Below are 22917 nucleotides of genomic sequence, written 5' to 3'. Positions count from 1 at the left end.
TAGTGGGGGTGGGGGCAATTCATGGGATTAATAGCAGCTGTCAGATGCTTCGTTCTTCATGTTTTTAGCATTAGTATTATCTGGCCCAAACACTCAAACACAGTTTTGGGAAAAAAAGTCTCTGTGAAATTAGAATGTCTTTGGGGCTTTTGGAAAATACAGGCGGAGAAAAACTTGGACGGAAACTTCAGCCAATAATTAGCCTTTTAGCATAATGTTCTAATAGTCGCCTTATAAACTAACACATTTATTATGGCCTAAACTTTCATGGACTCAAGCCTGCTTCATCAGAGGCACGAAGTGAAATAGTAGTTGGCAGGAATGTAAAACAGAAGAATGCGAGGTAGGAGCTGAATGGCTGTGAGATGCAAAAATTAAAGTCAGTGATAATTAGAGCTTAAGTATGTCAACAGCAGAGACGTGGGTGGCACTGTGGGTTAAACCACAGAGCCTAGGACTTGCTGATCAGAAGGTTGGAGGTTCGAATCCCCGCGATGGGGTGAGCTCCCGTTGCTTGGTCCCTGCTCCTGCCATCCTAGCAGTTCGAAAGCACGCCAGTGCAAGTAGATAAATAGGTACCACTCTGGTGGGAAGGTAAACGGCGTTTCCGTGCGCTGCTCTGGTTTGCCAGAAGCGGTTTAGTCATGCTGGCCACATGACCTGGAAGCTGTACACCGGCTCTCCCTTGGCCAATAAAACAAGATGAGCGCCGCAACCCCAGAGTCGGCCACGATGGGACCTAATGGTCAGGGGTCCCTTTACCTTTACTTTTATGTCAACAGCAGAGCTGATCCACCCATGAGACAAGGTGCAGCTACTGCCTTGGGTGGCAGGATCCACTGGGGCAGCAGATGCGGCCTCCAGGGAATGCATCACCCACTGCTGCTGCTGTGCTAGCAGCAATGGCTGCAGTTGCAGTACTTGGAGGCTAGATCTGTCACCTCCTTGGCACCTGATGTGATTCAGAGCAGACCCCTTTCCCCCCATAATGCTCCTTGATTCCCACATCAACCATTCAGTAAAGTTGATTTTATTTCCCCCACCTTGTTCACAATGTAGCACTTCACTCACCCCCTTATTCCCAATGCAATTTTTCATTCCCCCCTTGTCCTTGATGCAGATCTTCACTCACTCCTTCTTCCCTGGTGGGGTGTGTACCATTTTTGTGGTTTGCTTCAAGGGCTAAAAATTCTTGGGACAGCCCAGGTTAACACGCATACCTTTAACCTTTTAGCAGGTTAATTGTAATCCAGCAATTTCACATTACATTTTTGCGTCAGAGTTCTTTGTTTTCGTTCTGGAACTACCGTATTTTTCCGTGTATAAGACTAGGTTTTTTTCCTAATAAATTATGTCAAAAATTAGGGGGCGTCTTATACACGGATAGTGCCAAGGCCATTTTCTTAAATCTGAGTCCCCCAAAATAGGGGGCGTCTTATACATGGGGACATCTTATAGATGAAAAAATATGGTAAAATTAGTTTACCAATACCAGTATATAGCTGCTATCTGTGCCTGTTTCTTGCAAATGGTTCCCTGCACCACTGTGGGTGTTAAGGGAATTATTTATTGCATTTGTATCCCACCTTTTTCTTTACAAGGAGATCAAGGTGGCAGCCCAAGCCAGGGAAAGAGCTGAGCAGGCACAGGCGTGGGCACATTGCGACGCCACTGCACCCACACTTCTCTTTCCCCAGCTCAGGCTGGCAGAGACCACAGTGGCCCAAGCCCCACCAAACCTCCAAAACCCAGACATTTCCTTTAAAATTTAAAAAACTGCCCAGATGGGCATGTTGACCCCCCAAAAGAGGACATGCATATGGCAACCCTAATACCTGGTTATTCATACACAAGTGAGGTTTGAACCCTGTTCTCCCAGGTCCTACTCCAACTGCTACACCACACTGATTTTCAGCAGTTATCACAAATGTGCTACTGCAAAAAGTTAAGCATGTGCCTATTAGAGAGAGAGAGAGAGGTATATATTGTTATATTTACAACAATAAATATAGCAATGATTATAACTCCTCCCCATCTGCCTGCTCACCCCCTGATCTCCCGCTATTTCAAGCCTCATTTTTTAAAAGAACACATTTCTTTCCTATTCCTACATCATGCTTCCTGTAACACTCCTCCTTCCCAACTCTGCTATTTACCCAGAGCTCAGGCAGAGGGTCAATGACTGGCCATTGTCCGGTCATTGCACCCTGATTGCTCTTCATCCCAGGCAATTTCCTGGTTTAGCCTGAATTTCAAATCTAATGTCTGGCACCCAGGAATTTAAGGGGATTGTTGCCTGCTACTAACCCATAACACTATATTTAAAAGCACCCTGTTAATGTACAGCAAAATGTATTTGATTATATATTTTTTTATTTTACTATCCTGGGACCACAGCACCTTCTTAAACATTGGATTTTGGAAGCTTGAGAATTACTTATGGAACATAGCTGATATTTTGGTGAGGGATTTGATGGCAGAAGAAGTTTCACACTGTCATCTACAGCAGGGGTGGCCAACTCCCAAGAGACTGCGATCTACTCATAGAGTTAAAAACTGGCAGTGATCTACCCCCTTTTGGGGGGTTCAGGTCAAAGTTGTTGAGCATTTTGTAGGAAGGAAAGCCCTGTTTTTTTTGGGGGGGGGTTCAGGTCTCAGTTGCTGAGCTTTTTTTAGGGAGGAGGGAAGTCCCATTTTTTGGGATGCAGGGCAAAAATGTTGACCTTCTTTTAGGGGAGCCAATGTTTTTCAGCTTCTTTGGGGGGAGCCACTGATCTACCAGTGATCTACCACAGACGTCCAGTGATCTACCAGTAGATCATGATCTACCTGTTGGACGTGCTTGATCTACAACAATGAAAAGTCTCTCACCTAGTTTAAAGGGCTTTTGTCTCAGAAGGCCACTTACGGTAATACCACCTGGGTGCTGTTCATACTAAATGTACCATACTGAGAGCGTTGGCTAATGATAGAATCCCCAGAGACACCCATTTGTGAAGGAAAAGTCTGATCCTCAATGGTCCATGCTTCAAAAGGAGCTGAGTACATCTGTGAGCCACAGCAGCAGGAACATTTTTTTTAAAAAAATACTATAATTTAAATAGAAATACAATACATTTCACCATAGTAGCAATTACACCGGGTGACTTAGGAGCTAGCTCAGTCTGCTGACCAGGGAGGGGCAACCTCAAGACTTCTGTTGTCTCTTTGTATGGTTTCTTCTCTTTAAAACAGACTTTGGACTGGATAATCCTCAAGCAGAGGACAATTTCAGATGCAGGACTGTCCTCTGACAGATGGAGGACTGTCTTCTGTAAAGCAAGGAACATGATCACCCTAAGCCCCCAGTGTGAGATACTTGGAAAGGAAGCCCTGCTCCATCGCTAGAGACCAAATTTGCCCTTTTCCCTCCAAAGCTCTTCTCTCCATTGACATTATTACCCTTCCCTTTGTCGGACAGACATGTGACCTGGGCTTACTCTTTGACTCCCCTTTCTCCTTTGTTCCCCATATTCAGTACATGGCCCAACTCACTTTGCTTCTCCACTTAGAACATTGCAAAATATTGTCACGCCTTTCTGTCCCATTGGCTAAAGCTTTGGGGCATGCCCTGCTCATCTCTCACCTAGGCTACTGTGAGTTCTCCTCTCTGGTCTTCCATCCTCTCACGTTGGTCCCCTTATGTCTATCTACTACTCCACTGCCAAAATCATTCATCTCTTTCATCAGCCTGATCACATGAAATGCGAAAAGTTAACAGGGGCTGGGGAACATCTTATCTGGGATAAATCACCCCTTAGAGATGTGGGGGTGGGAGTTAAATGTTTAATGGAAGAAGTGTAGAACTAGTCAATGAAGCCAAAGTGCTATAGGGTAAAATGTATGAGAAGGTGCTTCTGCCTTTCAGGGCAAGACGAGTTAATCCTTTTAGCTCTGTGAATTGATCAAATGTATCCTGGTGCTAAACAGTAACTGTGTCCAGCAAGAAACACCTCTGATAATAACTTTGCTTTGTTTTACAGCTCCGTGTTTATGCCCAGCCCCAGCAGTTACACACAGCAGAATATGCAGCAAATATAACTAAAGAGATATTTGATTTCTTTGAAGGATACTTCAACATGAGCTATTCTCTTCCCAAACTCGGTAACAAATTAACATTGATGTTCATTTGCTTTCAGGATTTTGTTGTCAGTCACTGAGTCACCTGGAAATTGACAGGAAGTATGATGTTTGAAGTAGTGGTGTTTAGCTGCTGTGCTTGCGCCTTAACAGTATATTAGTATGCTTTGACAGGAAGATGAAGCTGCCTTATAATGGGCATGTACTGTACACACATAAGGCTAAACCATAGTTTAGCACTATGTCAATGACTTTCCACAAACCCAACCAAATTGTCAAGATTGCAGTTGAATATTGCTTTCAAATAGCCTTGGCTTAGCGTTATGTACAAATATGGGGCTACGGTTTATAACAAACCAATGATCAGTTGCTAAACAACACAAATTGACACTGGCAATGTGTCCTATGTTACAGAGGACAGTCCTCAATTTGAAAAGCCATCCAGTCCAAGTCTAGTTCAAAGATTTAAAAACCATAGGAAGTGAGTGCCAGTGGCTTAAGTTGCCCCACCAACAGCACCCAGGCAGCAGATTGAGTTATGCTGTATTTCTATTAAATTTACTTCTATACATATTAATCAGGATAGCCAAATTTCATGCAAATCTGTACCATCCATTGTCCTTTTCCTGTTGATGCATTTATTCTATTTTGACTATACTTGTGTGTCTTCCCTACATGGAAAGGTTGGTAGGAAGCAGCAGGTGTGCCTATTTAGGATGGTTTTGACCTGAGTAGTGCCATTCCCCACATGAACTTTGAGAAATGTCATACAGACCCCAGCGGCAAAATACAGGCCCACTGTGGCTCCAAATCTTGCAAATAGACTGCTTAAGAGATCCCTGGATCATGTGTTCACTCCTGAGGAGGGACAATGGCTGCTCCACTGAGGGGTTTTTCATTAGACCCATGCACAGCCCCGCTCAATCCAATTTGGGGCCTGATATGGCATTTTGGAGCAGCCCTGAACCACCCAGATCTGGGTCCCAAAGTGATTTGGGGGTTGGTTATTTCACAGTGTATAAATAGGGTTAAACTCCCTAATTAAAGATGCTGTCAGGAGAGGACAAGAGACATGCATAGACTGCCTGCATGAATCTCTTCCCCTGCCAATCCTTGCCACCAGGCAGCCCTAGATCACTCCAGGTTAACCCGACTCTACTTAAGGGGATCCAGGTTGCCTCAGCCCACTCTAGCCAAATCCTGTGTTGTCCCATGAGCCCAATTCAAGCCAGAAACTGGTGTTTGACCAGAGCCCTGCATCGCCCCAGTTTTCACACAAGTCTTCAAATCCCTCTGACCCTCTCAATATTCTCAATATTCATGATATTGCACACACATGATTGCAAAACCCACGTTGCCTAGACTGGAGCATACAACAACAACACACAGGCCAAAATCACATGTGCATTTTCAATGGATCCCTCTGGAATTTCCCCCTGCTTCAGCTGTTTCAGGGGACCATTGCTCTAAGGCAGGAGCTCTGGGGTAGAGTGTCTGCTTTGCATGCAAAAGGTCCCAGATTCAGTTCCTAGCATCTCCAAGTAGGAGTGAGAATGTACCATCTCCGAAAACCCTGGAGAGCTGTTGCCAGTCAGTGGGCACAGTTACTGAGCTAGATGAATCTGGCTCAATAATGGCTTCTAGCCACAATGGCTGCACTCTGCCTCCATGGCTAGAGGCAGTAATGCTTCTGAATACCAACAGCAGGAAACCACAGAAGGGAAGAGTGCTCTTATGCTTTTCAGGCATCTGGGTGAGCACTGTGAGAACAGGATGCTGGACTAGGTGGGCCATTGGCCTGATCCATTAGACTCTGCATATACTGATATGTCCTTTTATAAGGCAACTTACTATGTTCCTGTTCACAACTAAAGGAGCTGTGATCTATCTGTTAATACTCACCTGAGATACATTTTATTCTGCAGACAAAAGTGGTTGAAGTGTGTGTGTGTGTGTGTGTGTGTGTGTGTGTGTATTTCTCAATGTCTACAATTCCATCTGAACAATGGTGGGTGGTAAACTACTCAGAGGTGAAGTGCGGTTCAGAAAGGTTGAACTGCAATTATAAACATGCTGCCCTGCACAGTCCCAAAATGAAACCCATTTTGACCAAAATTAAACAGAAAGCAGTGGTTTCTGGCTTTTGAACCAGTGGGTCATGCTTTAGCATTGCCCATCTCAGAATCAATTTGAATTCTATGCGAGGCTAAGTAGCAGGGCTGTTCAGCCTCTCAGAGGAACCTAGCGTCCATAATTCTCATTTAAGCTGGTATTGATTGCCAGCCATGAAGACATGACCCTCCATGTTGTGGGGAGTAGAAGCAGATGTTCTTCATTACATGGGGATTTAGTTTACTTAATTTGCCAATAAATATTTCTTAGTCCCATTTACAAAATCCTTTTACAACCTAATTGCAGGAAGACATTGTAAAGACTAGTTTGGCATTACCAATCAGGCAGCAGAAAGCATCCCCTGTGGCAGGGGAAGAGCCTGCCAAGTGCCCTACTGAGGGATTGGGAAGAGGTCCAAAGGGATGTCTCCAAACTGATGTGAATGGGCATTAAAATGGCAATCATGGTTCAGTTGCTTTGCAAGGTATGGAGAAAGTGGAGAGAGAGAAGTTTCCCTCGTTCTTATAGTACCCAAATCCAAGCTCACCCAATATACCTATGTAAGTGGTTGGAGATTCAGGGCAGATGAAAGCAACTACTTCACACAGTACATATTACTATCATAGACTCTAGTGATGGTCACAAACTTGGATGGCTTGAAAGGGTGTTTACAAATTCACAGAGGATAAGACTATCAGTGGCTAGTAGTCATGATGGCTGTGTACTACCTCTGGTATCAGACACCATATGCCTCTGGAGCCTATTTTCTGTGGAAGACAAGTGGGAGAGAGCTACTGCACACCTGTACTGCTTATGGCCTTCCAAGAGGCATCTGGTTGGCCACTTATGGTACATAATTTTGGACTAGATGGGTCTTTGGTTTCATCCAGCTGGTGTCTTCTTACATTCCTGGTAGGACATGTACCTGGCATAGCTCCCTTCTCTTCTACATCACCCTTTGTTTGGCTGAGGAAAATAGGTACAGGTCTGAAGAAGGAGTTGGAGGAAGCCAACTGAGATATTTCATCCAGGACTCTGTACTGACCAGGCAAGCTTCAATTTTGGGTGGCTCCTCAAGAGTACATCTTTCATTGAATATATTTCAGCAGAGATTGGACAGCCATCTGCCAGGGATGCTGCAGTTGCCTCCTACAGTGTGAATCCTGTGTTGATCAAGGTTGTGGTGGACTAAATGTTTTCCAACATCCCTTCCAATTCTTCAGTTCTTTGATTGCAACAATTTGTACACATACTGTACCTAGTCAATAGGTGTCAATGGAGGACATCTAATCTTCTTGCCTTCTTTCCTCCCGATGTTAGTGCCTCCTTATCTCACTGTCTCTCCTTCCTTGGCTCTTCCCATTGGATACATTTCAGTGGGAAGGTGAACATGTAGATGCATACAGCCAGGGGCTGTCCTGCAAATACCATGACTCAAGGTCCACAAACCCAGCTCTTCATGCCCTCACCTATTTGATTTCACAAGCTCTCCAAAATATTAAGCATAGTTGCATCCATGCTGTCATAAGGGGGAATGTGAAACTGGGAGCAGAAGAACCTGGTTCACCAGCATCATCTTGGCATTTCAGCAGTCCAGACACATGTTGAATGTTCTGCTGAGTCAGACCAAGGGTTCACCATTGCCTATACTGACCTGCAGCATCTCTCAGAGGGTTGAACTCCAGGACCTTATGCATTTCAATGGTGCAGGGGGCACAAGCAACAAGCTGAAGTATTTCTGTTCTGTGACTTGAATAAGATAAATGAGCTTGAACACTCAGGGTAAACGTCTCTCTTTTTCTATCTAGACAAAATAGCCATTCCAGATTTTGGCACTGGGGCCATGGAGAACTGGGGATTGATCACTTACAGAGAAACTAATCTCCTTTATGATCCAAATGAATCTGCTGCTTCAAACAAGCAAAGAGTAGCGGCTGTGGTTGCCCATGAACTTGTTCACCAGGTACAGCTTGCATAGCATCTTATCACAAAGGCATCAAATGATAATATTTTCGTCAAGGAAATAATGATTCACTTATGCCATTTATTTTATTCTGTCAGATTTTTCTGCTTTCTTTTCAGCTGCAAAATAAGTGGATTCATTTTAAAGCTTTGAAGTACTGAAACATATTTCAGATAATGGTTTTGTCTCATTTTCATCCTGTATCAACAGCACTTCATTTGCTGGAGATTTACTGTTGGGGGCTACTACAACACAAAGCTGCAGTGAGACCATAGTTTCCCACCACACCCATTTTTGCTGCTGCAAATCATGATAAATTGCAGGAGCAATCTTCTCCCATGGGAAAGTGGAAGAGAAAGGAAACAACACCACAGTGATTTGAGCAACATCTCATGCATCAGTTGAATTAGTCCACCCCAGAGCCAGCCCTACTACTAGGCAGAGTGAAGCTGGGTGCCTCAGGTGTGTGTGCTGGAGCTGTAGATAGGAAGATGATAGTAGACAGAGCTTTGTGCAGGGATGTTGGGCCAGAATTCAATTTTGATTGCATTTTAATGAGCAACTGCCTAATTCACACTTCTAGAACAATAAGCGAAGTGTCACACAGCTATCCTGTGAAATTTACACTTCTCCAAATTTTGGATACAGTTCTTGAACTAATGTGTACAAAAAATGTACTTGAGGGAAAGTGTACATACTGTAAAATGCATTCATTGGTGAAAATAACATTTATTTAATCATTTATTTATTAGTTATTTTTCTCAACCACCCTTCATCCCATAGGACATCAGGGTCCTAACAAACAAAATATAAACAGAGCAGATAAAATGCAGACATAATTAGATTAAAGCCTAGTAAAAAGAGCGCAACAGATTAGTTCAGGAATGGTCTCAAAAATATCCAATACCCCAATGCCTCCATTAACATATCTGTTTTAAGCTGGCGCCTAAAAGTCATCAGTGAAGTGGACAGCATATCTCCATATAAGGAACCCTTTCATCTATTAATTTTGACACAGCAAGATCTGCACAATAGCTGTATTATGTAAATATTTGCTAAGTTACCATAGAGCTATAACCTGTATAAATAATGCTGCTTTCCCTCCCTGCTTCCCATTGTAGTGGTTTGGGAACATTGTGACCATGGACTGGTGGGAAGACTTGTGGCTGAATGAAGGATTTGCCAGCTTCTTTGAATTTCTTGGGGTCAATGCTACAGAAGGAGATTGGCAAATGGTAAATATTAACATTCTTACATTACATTATATTACGTGCTTATATTGTGGTGTGGAGCAGAGGCATTATTATTACTGATTTATGTAGATTTTTTTGAACCGATAACATGGGGGGAAATGTTTTATCAAAAACTCAAAACAAGCCACAGATATAGTGTAGAATAAAGCATTTTTAAAAAAAAATAAAAAAGCCATGGAGTGCTACCAAACCATGTCTTTTTCATGTTTCCTCCCCCAAGACCACTAAGTGTTCTTTCTTCCTCACAAAGGGCCACAAACTCTTCCCCAGCCTGCAGACCATCCTCTCTCCAATCTACAGTTTTCCAGCAGAAGGAAAACAGCATATCTCTTCCTATCCCTCCCTATTTCCCCCCACTCCAGTCAGAAAAAGCTTCCCTCAGTGCCAGGGAGAAAGAAAGGGAGGGAGGGAGGAGAGCTCACCAGGGGGTTATGGAGGCACCTCCCCTTCCTGTCCTCCTCTTCCCAAGATTATCCATTCAGACTCTGAGGTAGAGTCCTACAAGAGCCACTTTCCAAGTCTTGTCTCAAACTGTGTGCTTCTTTCACCCTTCGAGGTTCAGATTGTCATTGCAACATGATGACAGACCAGTAGAAATATTAAACAGAGAGGCATAATCATTTCTTGTAATCTTATTCAGTGTATTTTGCTCCATTTTTCGTTCATTTTTCTTTACAGATGGACCAAATTTTGATTGAGGATCTGTTCCCTGTTCTGAAGGAGGACTCTTTTATCTCCTCCCATGCTATTGTAGTGAATGTGTCTTCTCCTGATGAAATAACCTCTGTGTTTGATGGCATATCCTATAGCAAAGTAAGGAAGAACTTGTCTTCTCTTTGATACAATGTCAAAAAGGCAGACACAAAGTCAATAGTGTTTGAGTTGATATGTGGCTCTTTAGAAGAGGTCAGGAGATGAAGCTTTAAAGAAACTGATTTTATAGTATCTTCTTACAATGTGCTTTGGCTTCAATGCAGAAGATACTGGGACAAGTGGAAAAGGTGGTTTCTTTTAATATCCAGATGGTCCAGAGCAGGGAAATTTGGAGTTACAGCTGCATTAACAGACCTGGAATTCTGCACTGTAGTAGAAAATGTGTACATTCAGGAAAAATATCATACACAAATGTATATGTTAGGAGAAATTTGCACTAATGAATTAGTGTGTGGTGTTGTTGTTTTTTAAAAAAAATGCAAACTGATGTGGAAAACTGAACTTATAACTGAGAGAGAAACTGAGAGTAACTGAAACTGACAGATCCGTCCATCCCAATATACAGCTCTTTTTCCCAATCAGATTGCCACAAGCAAGGGTGGAGAGAGCAAGCAAATGGCCATAAGCCAAAGGGTTATGTGAACTGGGCCTTGCTTGAACACAAATGCAGAAGGTCAGCATGCCATATGAACCTGGCTCATGTTTGCTAGAGAATGTCTTCACTTAGGAATCTTTTTTTAAAACAACAACAACAACCTCCTGTGCAAACTTAAGTGCTTACACTGCTTCCTTGTATATGTAGGTATGTAGTGTTGTACGGGACTAGAATCTTCTTCAGACTAGAATTTCTGAGAACTTTGGCTTTTGTTAGTTATTGTCAGAAGTGGCCAAACATTTTGAAAAGCATCTGCAGGCAGGATCTCTTAAATCCACAGAAAACAAACAAAGTCGCAGGCAGAGCTATTTGAGGCAGGAGGGTAGGGCTTCCTTTGCTCCCAAGCCACAGGCGGCATTTAAGGTAAGATGCAGACAAACCACTATGAATTGCTTATGGCTGAAACTGGGTGATTTCTGCCTACTTCTTGTGCTCTGTGGTTGTTGGTTCATTCTGGGTTGTGTTGACTCTCATGCAGTAAGGAGGAAGGCAATGGGCTGAGAACAGTTCATAAATGTAAGGCATTAAAAATATTAATGATATGTTGCTGGGCTGTGCATAAATAAGGGAGTCAATCTTTTATCCATGTATTTTGCTCAGTCAGTCAGACTTTTTCAAGTTTCAAGAACATGGCTTGATTGAAACTGGTATAGTATCAACTGATAATTGCTGATCATCCCGATCTCTGCTTTCTTAGGGAGCATCGATTCTCAGAATGCTGGAAGACTGGATCTCACCAGAAAAATTCCAAGCTGGATGTCAGGTATGATCTACTCAGATTGGTGTAGAACAGGAAAATAGGGAAATGCTTAGTAATTAGTGTGAAATCCTATGCACACTTCCTTGAGAGAATACGTCCCCACTGAAAACAATGGGCCTTACTTCTGAGTAAAGTTGTTTAGGATTGTGGTGTGGGTCATTGTAGGGAATTTTGGTCAGAACTTTAGAGAATTATTTCACTTTGGTTCACAGAACAGGTCTTGGTCTTCTCCGAGCATCTGCTCTGTGATGACATCTCCAAACAGCAGCAATTTGAGTGTATAGACATGTACATAAGACCTTTCCCCACAACTATGTCTGTCTATCAGCTTCTCTATTACTAATATATATATAAATCAATATCAGTTCATTTCCCTCTGACACACCCTTCCCCCTCAGCCTCTCACCCAGGGTCCAAACAAACTCTCAGCTCACCCACAAAAGCTTCACAAGGAGTGTTCCCAGAAGCAGCAGGCATCACCCTAGTCTCTCACTCTAGACTTGCTTTTTATAGGCAGGCCCAAGGTGGGTGGCACTTCCTCAGGCTGCCCATAGCTGTGTCCCATTCAGCTTTACTCTCCACACCCAGTGCCAGGTACAACAGGTTTGCTGAGTTTCCCAGGGGACCAAAGGCTAGGGAGATGACTACCCTCCACTCACAACCCTTTCTTCACCCTCTGTCCCCTCCTCCTTCTCCAGATGTTTTACTGTCCCATGGCAGGGCTTATATGGACAGGCCCATATAACCTTTTTTTAAGGTTCTCTCACCCACCTGAAACTTCAAGCCCCCCACCACCACCTGGGGGGGGGGTCAGGCAAACCTGGAGACTTAAGGTCAGCCCTGAGGGTCTGGAAGAAGAAGAAGAAGAAGAGTAGAAGAAGAGTTTGGATTTGATATCCCGCCTTTCACTCCCTTTAAGGAGTCTCAAAGCGGCTAACATTCTCCTTTCCCTTCCTCCCCCACAACAAACACTCTGTGAGGTGAGTGGGGCTGAGAGACTTCAAAGAAGTGTGACTGGCCCAAGGTCACCCAGCAGCTGCATGTGGAGGAGCGGAGACGCGAACCCGGTTCCCCAGATTACGAGACTACCGCTCTTAACCACTACACCACGCTGGCTCTCTCCATTGCTGGAAACTGCAATGCCCTTTTGACATGTGACCCTGCAGAGAGTTCAAAGGGTAGTGCAGCCTTTGGCTTGAAAAGGGTTAGCCATCCCTTTTCTAGAGGGGTCTCCAGTCATTTCCTAGTCATTGTAGGCCATTTGTGTATGCTTCCTTTAACAACAGTGATGCTTGCTACCAGTGCTATTTTTCTAGAAAAAGAGGTGCCAGAACTCACCATGATTGTCTCCCTTGTTCTCTTGTAATGGCAATGGCACCCACCTGAGAGGTGCCGGAACTGAGTTCCGGCAAGTTCCAGCTGATGAAAAGCCCTGTTTGGAGCCACTGTGGTATAGTGGTTAAGAGCGGTAGTCTCGTAATCTGGGGAACCGGGTTCGCGTCTCCGCTCCTCCACATGCAGCTGCTGGGCGACCTTGGGCCAGTTACACTTCTTTGAAGTCTCTCAGCCCCACTCACCTCACAGAGTGTTTGTTGTGGGGGAGGAAGGGAAAGGAGAATGTTAGCCGCTTTGAGACTCCTTCGGGTAGTGATAAAGCGGGATATCAAATCCAAACTCTTCTGTTTGCTACCTTTGTCAGGACTCTGGTTTGAGTCCCAACTTCCATTTTTTGCCTAAGAAAAATGTGTGCCTTGCTGCCTTTAAAAGATACTGTAGGACTGTTGTGGGGAAGCTTTGGATGTCAGGAGTTGCTGACCAATAGCTCCCATCATCCCTGTCTATTGGCCATGCTTGCTAAGAGTGATGGGAGTTGGAGTTGAGCAAAATCTGGAGGGCCAGATGTTCCCCACAAGCACTGGCTGCACTAGTGCTTAAATGAAATTATTTACCATACCATTATATTGGGCCATTGCTCACTGTTACATCGCAGATGCATCCAGTGCCCACTGCCAGAACTGAGACCAAAGTGATAAAGGCATCCAAGCCTTTAGGATATTGCATTCTGTCATCACGGTTCTTATGCTAATAGAGAAAGGTCACCGTTGCGGTGAATGTAGCCTCCCACCCTTATTTCTGTACCATGGTTGCAATCCATTTGCACTTACAATTCGCAGTCTGCCATAATGTAAGCTTGTGTTGTATGTATATGCTGAAAGTACAGAAGTAGTTGAGAGTGAGACAAACAGTGCCATCTACTGTCCCACTACAGCTAAGTCAGGAAGGTACCAGGAAGAAATGGATGGTGTTATATACTCGATGTAACGGTTGTAACCTATCTGTCAAATAGCAATTGTCAAAGTGTCAGAAACACACACTTTGGAACTCCCTTCCTATTGACACCAGGCAGGTGCCTTCACTGTTCTCTCTTTGGCACCTACTAAAAATGCTTTCCTTTAGACAAGCCTACCCAGATATGTAGAATGCTGGTGTGTGTTTTAAGATGCTTTTAGTTTATTTCTGATTTCTTTGAAAGTTTTAAATGGTTCTTTTTAACTGCTTGTGTCAATTATTTTATTTTATTTAATTTTGTAAACTGCTTTGAGGGTTTTTTTTGGGGGGGTTGGGGGGTTGCAATCAAGCAGTGTATAAATTTTATGAAATCAATAAACATACCAGAGAGTTTCAGAAGAAGCCCTCTTCAGACAATCACAAAATCAAAATATGAAAGGCAGCGTTTCTCTACCTCTCCCCCGCCACTAATACACCATCACTGTTACTGCCACATCATTCTCAGGAATCTCTAAAAACCTTCTCCCATGCAGTTAACCTTCCGTGGCAGAAAAGCCAACTAACTACATGGGCAGAAGTTTTCATACACATTCCTGGGAGTGATGCAAAAGCAACTGCAGAAGCAATGCCAACCACGCCAATCAGACGTGTATTTAGGGAGCTCAGTCCACAAATAGCTATTATCCATGCATATGAGCTTGTATAACACATAAGGAGAACACAGGAGTATGAGATAAGCCCTGCTGGATCAGACACATCTAGTCCAGCATTCTGCTCCCACAGTGGCCAAACTCATGACGAGAAGCCCAGAAGTAGGCGAGGTGTTCAATGAGTGGTGACTTACCATGACGTTCCTGTAACCACCTGGCATATTTGCCAACTATGTCATCCTGCCAAGTGGTAAGAATATGATCATTTTATCATCAACATCATCATCATCATCAAGAGCACCTACACTTGATCATTAATCTGAAGAAGCGAAGACATGACAAGATTTCCTTTGCCTCTTTGCAAATATGATCAGCTATTGAACCATGTGGTGACAAGCACCCTGTGAGAATAGCAATCTGGGCATGTAACTATAGCCACCAAAAATGTACCATCCAACAAAGTGGTTCCCACACATCCTCCTTATCAACTACCATATTTTTCGCTCTATAGGACACACTTTCCCCCCTCCAAAAATTAAGGGGAAATGTGTGTGCGTCCTATAGAACAAATGCAGGCTCCTTGGCTTCAGCAATAGCAACGCGAAGCCAAGAAGCGTGGCAGGAGCGCTCCCACTGCGCTTCGGAGGCTTCGCGTTGCTTTCGCTGAAGCCTGGAGAGCGAGAGGGGTCAGAGAGCGAGAGGGATAGCTGCCTGAAGCCTTCGGAGTTCCCGCTGCGCTCCACAGGCTTCAGGTTCCTTTCGCTGAAGCCAGGAGAGCAAGACTCTCCTGGCTTCAGCAGAGAGGGAGAGCTGCGAAGCGCCCCTTCAGCCAAGTGGGAGGAGAAATGGAAGGGGCTATGTTTCTCCTGCCACTTCGCTGAAGGGGCACTGAGCAGAGAGGGGGAGAATTTTTTTTTCTTGTTCTCCCCCTCTAAAATAAGGTGCATCCTATAGAGCGAAAAATACGGTATATCACTTTAAACCTGACCTTAGGTATAAGATCTAGAAGAGGAGGGGGGGGGAACCCACCCATCTCAATTAAAAACCAAAGCACAGGGGTGATTTTAAAAGACAATTCAGCAGAAACACAGCTGTGTTCCCTGACAATACAATCTAGAGTGAAAAATCAACTTCTCTCCACGCTCCAATCTTGCATGTCTGCAGGATCCATTCTTTGGTCCCTGAAAGCAAGTTTCAACGCTTTCCAAAGGACAGGTCTATTTTTTATCCAGCAGTGACATTGGGAGTCAGCATTTTCCAGCCTGACACATTTACTAGGCAGTGCATTAGCACTAAAGAGCTTGGAGAGAGAGAGAGCGCGCTCTGGCTGTGTTCTTTTTTGTTTACTGAGGCCCACATGGTGTACCTGGATTATAAATTCCTGTCTTGGTAAATGGATGAGTGTTATTTTAAGATGTGTTCTCGAATAATGGGAATATGAACTCAACCAGGGTATAATGAGAACAATCTGCTCTCTTACATAAATAGCTTTTAATTGGGGGGAATAATTAAGGTCAATGAGAATTACATTTGTAACGGTTTAATCAAGGACAGATTTTAAAAATAACCCTCAAAAAAATCTCAGATCCCTTTCATTCATCTTGTACAACTTTTCTGTATAATCATTCTAGTCACAGATGAAATTCTTGGGTGGCCAGCATCTTACACCCGGTGATCTTAGAGGCTCAGCATCCTACACCTGGATCTTGCACATCAAGGCTGGGGAACCTACAGCTCTCCAGATGTTGGAGGACCACAACTCCCATCAGCACCAGATTTAGGGCGGTGCAGGCAGTTCCTCCTCACAAGGCACTGAGCCAAGGGAGTACAAAATATGCTGTACTGCACTTGAGAGCAGGCACAGAATAGAAAGTGAGAGGGAGGAGGGCATGAAACGCACAACATTTTGTCCTCATTCAGGGTGCCATATTACCAAGTCTATCCCTGATCCTATCATACTTAACCAGTGTCTGTGGCGGCTGAGGTTGAGGGGTGTTGTGGTCCAACATTTGGAGGGCCACAAGTTCTTCAGCCCGGCACACACAATCATTTATTTTATTTGTATGCCACTTTTCCACAAAGGAATAATGCTCAAAGTGACTTACAACAAAGAAACAGATATGCATTTCAAACATTACACAAAAAAATCCTAATAACATGGCAAAACAATAACACAGTAACATTTTCACAATAACATAGCAAAACAAAAATATTATAACATACCAAAAAACAACCCACATTTCAATACTATAAATAGAACAACATGCAGCATCTGAAATAAAAAATAACAAGGGAGCTTCACAGTTTCACTTTAGTCCTTCTTGAGATGTTGCTCAGAGTCCATCTCCTGTAGCAGCTGTGTAAGCAGCAGTTTGTTCAGTGGAATTTACTTCTGACTGAATATGCTTAGGAAGCATCCATGCAGTTCAATGTTATGTGAGGAAGAACTTGCTGATTCAGGCCAGTGGCCCATCTAGGACAGCATCCTGTCCTCCCCTCAAGTCCTCCTGCCATTCCCGGCAGCTGGTACCAAGACACATGCTGCCTCTGATCATGGGGGCAGAACATAGGCGAAGGGTCACTGATGGCCTGCTCCTCCATGAATTTGTCTCATCCTCTTTTAAAGTCATCCATGTTTTTGGCCACGAATGCCTCCTGTGGGAGCAAATGGTTTAACTTTGCGCTCGGTGAAGAAGCACTTTCTTTTGCCTGTCCTGTACCCTCCAACAATCCTGCAGCTTCATTGGATGCCCATGACTTCTAACGTTAGGAGAGGAGAGAAAAGCATTCTCTATCCACTTTCTTCATGCCTTGCAGAATTGTATACACTTCTCGCATGTCAAGGGTTGGTTCACACTTCTGCTGTGCCTAGAAAGCACGGGTCTGAGCGGTTTTCCCTTTGCCCCTCTCCTTACCAAGGGAAAAACTGCTCTTTAGCAATAGATTGGAACAAATGGCAATCCAGGGAAAACCCAAATTGTCATTTTCTCCAATTGAGCACTAAAGGTAGCAGGGTTTATTGGTTTGTTGTTGTTTTTGTTTTGTTTTTGCTTTTATTGTGTATTTTGTGCTTTTATGTTTCATTTTTATATTGTGAACTGCCCTGAGATCTGCAGATGAAGGGCAGTGTACAAATCTTAATAAGAATAAGAATAAAACAGTTTTCCCTGGGGGGAATCAGAAGGACAAGAGGACATGTGGCTATGCCCTCCCATGCCTTTCCTCTAAATTATGTAAAAGGTAAAGGGGCCCCCGATCATTAGGTCCAGTTGTGACCAACTCTGGGGTTGCGGTGCTCATCTCCCTTTATTGGCCGAAAGAGCCGGCGTACAGCTTCCGGGTCATGTGGCCAGCATGACTAAGCTGCTTCTGGTGAACCAGAGCAGTGTACTGAAATGCCGTTTACCTTCCTGCCAGAGCGGTTACCTATTTATCTACTTGCACTTTGACGTGCTTTCGAACTGCTAGGTTGGCAGGAGCAGGGACCGAGCAACAGGAGCTCACCCCATCGCCGGGATTTGAACCTTCTGATCGGCAAGTCCTAGGCTCTGTGGTTTAACCCACAGCGCCACCCGTGTCCCAACTTCCTCTAAATTAAAATACTGCAACCTTCCCCAGGAGTATTTCTTATAGTGTTCAGTGGGAACCTGAATTTCCTTGAGAATCTTGTCCAGAGCACTGTTATTTCCTTTAGCGCTCTCTGTGCTTTGGAAACTTGCCTGTTGCTTGCATGCAGGTTTTAAACTGACTGCAGCAGCACATAAGTGAGATATACCAATAGTGACACTCGCACTTTGGCCAAAGACATGACGCCGCACTGCTCAGAAGGTCTCTGCATGAAGTTGGTGCATGGCTGAAATAGGCAAGAAGGAAGGAGATTAAGAGGCACATCTGTTACGTTATTCAAAGCCACCCTCAGATTTTTGAATCACGCCTATGAAACAACAAGAAGCCAATGCAGAGTGAAAAGTTGCAGTTGCTGATCCACAGAGTCAGGAGGGTGGCAACTGCATGCTGCAGATCTTCTAACTGTTAGAATTCCTGATCTATGATTGCAGTCATGGGATTTTTGTCTATCACATGACAGTATAGGTTTTGACTCCACAAAGTCGGAAGTGACGGAGACAGGATGTTTGTGTTACTGTGTTTCGTGAAGTGGGACTATTGTCCTTTGTTCTTTTTCTCTTGGCTGTCTGATGCTAGAGAGAGAGGGAGCCATGTTGCAGAGCTCCGTGTGTGTTTATATGTAAATAAAGTAGATTATCCAAAATGCTGAGTTGCTGAGGTCTGTCACATGCATGATGTGCAAACTCTATGGATCCCTAAGTGTGCTGGTGTCGGTTGGCATCGGTCGCTGATGTTCGGGCTGAAGAAAGCTTATGAAGCTCTCGAGTGATCAACCAGGAGGGAGAGAACATGCCAGTTGGGCATGTGTCTCTGTCAGGGTCCTACTCGAGTGTAGGCTCAACTCCTGACACTAACATCAGACCATTAAAGCTGTTGAGGTGGGTGTTCATACTAATATTGAGTAACTGTTTCCATTTTCTCCAACAGAAATATTTAAAGATCATGAATTCAAAAATGCAAAAACAAGTGACTTCTGGAAAGCACTGGGAGAGGTATGTGTATATATGACTATGAATCAGTACAAATGTTTGTATTATTTTATTAGGGACAGCCTCCTAGTCCCACTTCCCCCATCTTTCTGCTTGGCTAGGAAATCTAATCTTAAAAACAACTTCTCTCCATACATTTTGAATGCATTGCTTCTGGCTCACACAACCTCCTGCTAAGTGCGACAGCATTTCTCAGTAAGAAAAATGCCTCAAGGCAGGTGGATAAGAAGAAATCCATAATGAAAATAAACTGCAAAAGAATTTCAACGTATTGGGCATTTCTGTTCAGCATGTTTCATCCATAACCTGCCCTGCTATTTTTAAACAAGGAAGTGGCTCGCCTGGTGGTGTGGAACTACAGCAATAGGCCTCCTGCAGCAGTATCTCCTAGTGGGAAGGACGAGGAGGTGGCAGGTCAGAGCTGCACAGACAACCTGCAGGATTGGCTCTGCTGGTGCAGCTGCCACCTTGTCCCTCCTAGTAAGTGGCACTGCCCCACTGTCAGGAGGCTTATGCTGCAGCTCCACCCCACTAAGTGAGATTCTCCTGCAAGAGCAACATCAAGTACCTTAAACGGGAGCTCACCCCGTCACGGGGATTCGAAATGCCAACCTTCTGATTGGCAAGTCCTAGGCTCTGTGGTTTAATCCACACCGCCACCCGCGTCCCTGTTCAAGTACCTTACACCTCTTAAATAAGACTGCTGAAGTGAAGAAAGCTTGGGTTAACCGGGAGTGTACTTTTGTGAAAGTACCAGCTCAGTTCTGGTTCTGAGAACAAATTCTAGGGTTCAGAATGTGCTCAGAGGCACCTTGTTTTTAATGCTGACCATAAGCTTGTTCACATATTACACGTGGTTTTTTTTGTGTGTTTTTTTTTTGAAGAGTGTACAGCTTTGTGCAGCTCAGCTGTTGTATACACAGATGCACTGACTGTACGCTTATTGGATGTTACTGTGCTCAACTATTTGTGTACAGAGTTGTAAATTTGTTGAATGGAACATGTGAACACGCATATATTTTTTGCTCCTGGCTGGTAGATCTTGAATCTCTAGTGGTTCCAGTGAATTGGTTCTAATGAGCCTGAAGACTGCTCCCCTCTGGCCTATTGCCTTTTATCAGTGCAGTCCTTGCTGTCCTGATTGCAAAATTATGGAGAGGAGAAAAAGAGAACATGAATGAATCAAGAAGCACAGATCACTAGGAATGGATGTCTGGTGGCAGTCTATCTTTTTTGGGGGGAATAGAAGCAATTTGACTAAAAGTGCTAAGCAAGAGTCGGCCAAAAGGATACGCTCTTCTTATCAACCCCAGTTGGATACTCAGATCCTTTGAAACCCTTTTTTCCCTTTAGGACCATTAATCATGTGTGCACGTGTTTCAAATGAAGCTGTCAGACAGCATCTCAGGCAGATTCCCTGTGGCTTTCATAGCCACAGTGCATGCAGACAAGTAGCCATGGCACTTTATCCCATCAATGTGGCAAACTTGGGTGGGTGAGGTTGTTGCCTACAGGGCCAGAGCTTATATCTGGTGGGAGGGGGGGAATGAGATTTCTTCCAGGCACCTTGTCTCTGGCAATGTCCAAATCCCTCTCCTTCCTTTTGTTATACTAATCATAGCAAACATCTTCGTATTGAATTTGCTATACTTCCCCCCACAACTTTCATGGAAGGAAAATATGAAAGATATTGAATGCTGTCACCTAAGGTGGCTTGTGATATCTTGAGCATTCACCTCTGCAGGAACTCCAAAATGTTGCCATCTATGCAAACAGTGTATAACGACTGGCTGGCCTTTCCTTGTTGTTTACAATCAATAAATACTGTTATTTAGACCAGCTATGCCCGTGCGTTTTCCAAAGCCAGCATTAGAAGAGAAAAACTGTAGGTTCTCACCTCCTGAGCAGAAGAGTAATATCCTTCTTCAGTCTCCTTTTGGTGTTCTCAGCATGATCATCCACTGTTATTCTTAGGTCAGTGGTTATCCTGTCCAAGAAGTGATGGACACCTGGACCAAGCAGATGGGCTACCCCGTGCTGAACATTCTTCCAAACTCAATGATCACACAACAGCGCTTTCTCCTGGATCCCACAGCAGACCCTTCCCTGCCAGCTTCTGAATTTGGGTACAGTTTCTCCAGTAGATGAGTATGCATTTTGCAATGCCAGTCAGAGTCCAAATGGGGATGTTCTGCTTCTCCAAAGGCTTTAAATAAAACAAATCCCCTCTCCCCTGTGAAAAGCTGTGCATAATTTTTTTTTTAAAGCTGCATTGAAGTTGGGTCTATGTAAGTACTCTGCCACCTTGGTAGCACTGGACTCAACTCACCACAGCAGATGTGTGCCTTAATCCTTTTTTGTTGGTGTTGTTTATTTAATCTAGCCAAACTATGGGCCATTGCTACAGTACATTGCATTGATTCTGTTTTTAAAAATATTTTGTGTGGTGGTGGTATTTTTTTTAAAAGTGAAATCTCTCTCTTTCCAAATGTTCAGCTATAGGTGGAATATCCCAGTGAAATGGTATGAGGGAGCTGACACTGATACAATATTCTACAATAAATCAAATTTAGCAGGTAATCCTCATTAGCAGGCAATAGCTGTCTATGCAATAAAGTTTATTAAGCAGTGTGCAAACATCAAGCTTCATGTTAAACATTAGTCTTTTGTGCTCCACAAGCTGGCATAGTAAATATGTGACCTGGGTAGAACCCAGCAACATTACTGCCCTCCTACAAAAGTGCTGTGATTTGCTGAACTCATCTCCCAATCTTTTCTTGTGTGGCATGCTGCTTTTAAATCTGCTGCTTATTCTTAACTCCATTGGGTTTGCTTGTTTGATTCCTTTTTAGGTTGTGCTTCTCTTATTGTGCTAATTTTGTGTAAGCTGCCTTGTGCACTTTTGTAGAAAAGTGGGGCATAGGTACTCCGAAATACTAATAATAACATGTTGGATTATGGGCAGGTAAAACAGCAAAGGAAAATCATTCTGCCCAAATCCCATCAAATTGGCCCTAACTGGACAAGTGATAAGCACCAAATGTGGGGTTAAACCACAGCTAAGAAATTGTTTGAATGTTTCATCATGAGGCCCAAACACAGAAGGTACTTTTGAAAAACCTTGCAAGGAAGCTGACTGAAAGTTCTGCATTGCTGAACATAAGATGTGTTCTAGATTTATAATGGAGCAATCAGATCATCATTTGCCAGTGGTCCACCCACACAGGAGCATTGCATGCCACCATAATAAGGGCATTGTCATAAGACAGAAGTGCTTTTGACTTGGTGGCTGAGTATGTGACAACAGAAGAGTGATAACTGAGTGTTGCAATCAAGTCTATGACAAAAGACAGGGGAGAAATCTGATTTGTAAATAGCTGAAATCCAAAGTCCAGTGATCTCAGTGAGTCTGTAGACTACTCTGTAGTCAGATACATCCCTATTTAACTCACTGTAGCTGGCTTCCAAGTAAATAGAATCATGCGGCCCCTAAAACCAATAATAAATGTTAACAAAAAAAAAAAAAACACTGCCCCATTTATCACAGGGTGATAAATATTTCCAATTAACGTCCTGTCTGCATGTGAAAATTGCCAATTAAACTACATTTCATTAAATCAGTAAAGTTCATTTCAGCTTCTTCTTCTTCTTTTTTTTAAAAAGTCCTGTTATCACAATGAAATGCTTTCTAAGTTGGGACGGCAAAGGTTACGTAGCTAGAGAACCTTCCAAACTGATTTTAATTAAATTGGCTCAAATTTCTTCTGAACACAGTGTGTAACTGTT

At 43.6% G+C, this 22917-nt stretch overlaps 1 protein-coding gene across 1 annotated transcript in view; it reads left to right on the top strand.

Moving 5' to 3' along the window:
* Window positions 1-22917, top strand: part of ENPEP (glutamyl aminopeptidase) — a 58221-nt gene that overhangs the window by 17568 nt on the left and 17736 nt on the right. The window contains 9 exon segments of the mRNA XM_081877453.1: window positions 4023-4143; window positions 8040-8194; window positions 9316-9429; window positions 10126-10260; window positions 11514-11579; window positions 19070-19073; window positions 19076-19134; window positions 21106-21257; window positions 21628-21707. Coding sequence (XP_081733579.1) covers window positions 4023-4143; window positions 8040-8194; window positions 9316-9429; window positions 10126-10260; window positions 11514-11579; window positions 19070-19073; window positions 19076-19134; window positions 21106-21257; window positions 21628-21707 — 886 coding nt within the window.

The sequence above is a fragment of the Podarcis erhardii genome, assembly GCF_964252035.2.
Source record: "Podarcis erhardii genome assembly, chromosome: 9".
Taxonomy (NCBI): domain Eukaryota; kingdom Metazoa; phylum Chordata; class Lepidosauria; order Squamata; family Lacertidae; genus Podarcis; species Podarcis erhardii.
Note: the sequence above shows the minus strand (reverse complement) of the source record. Positions and strands in the feature narration are given on the sequence as shown.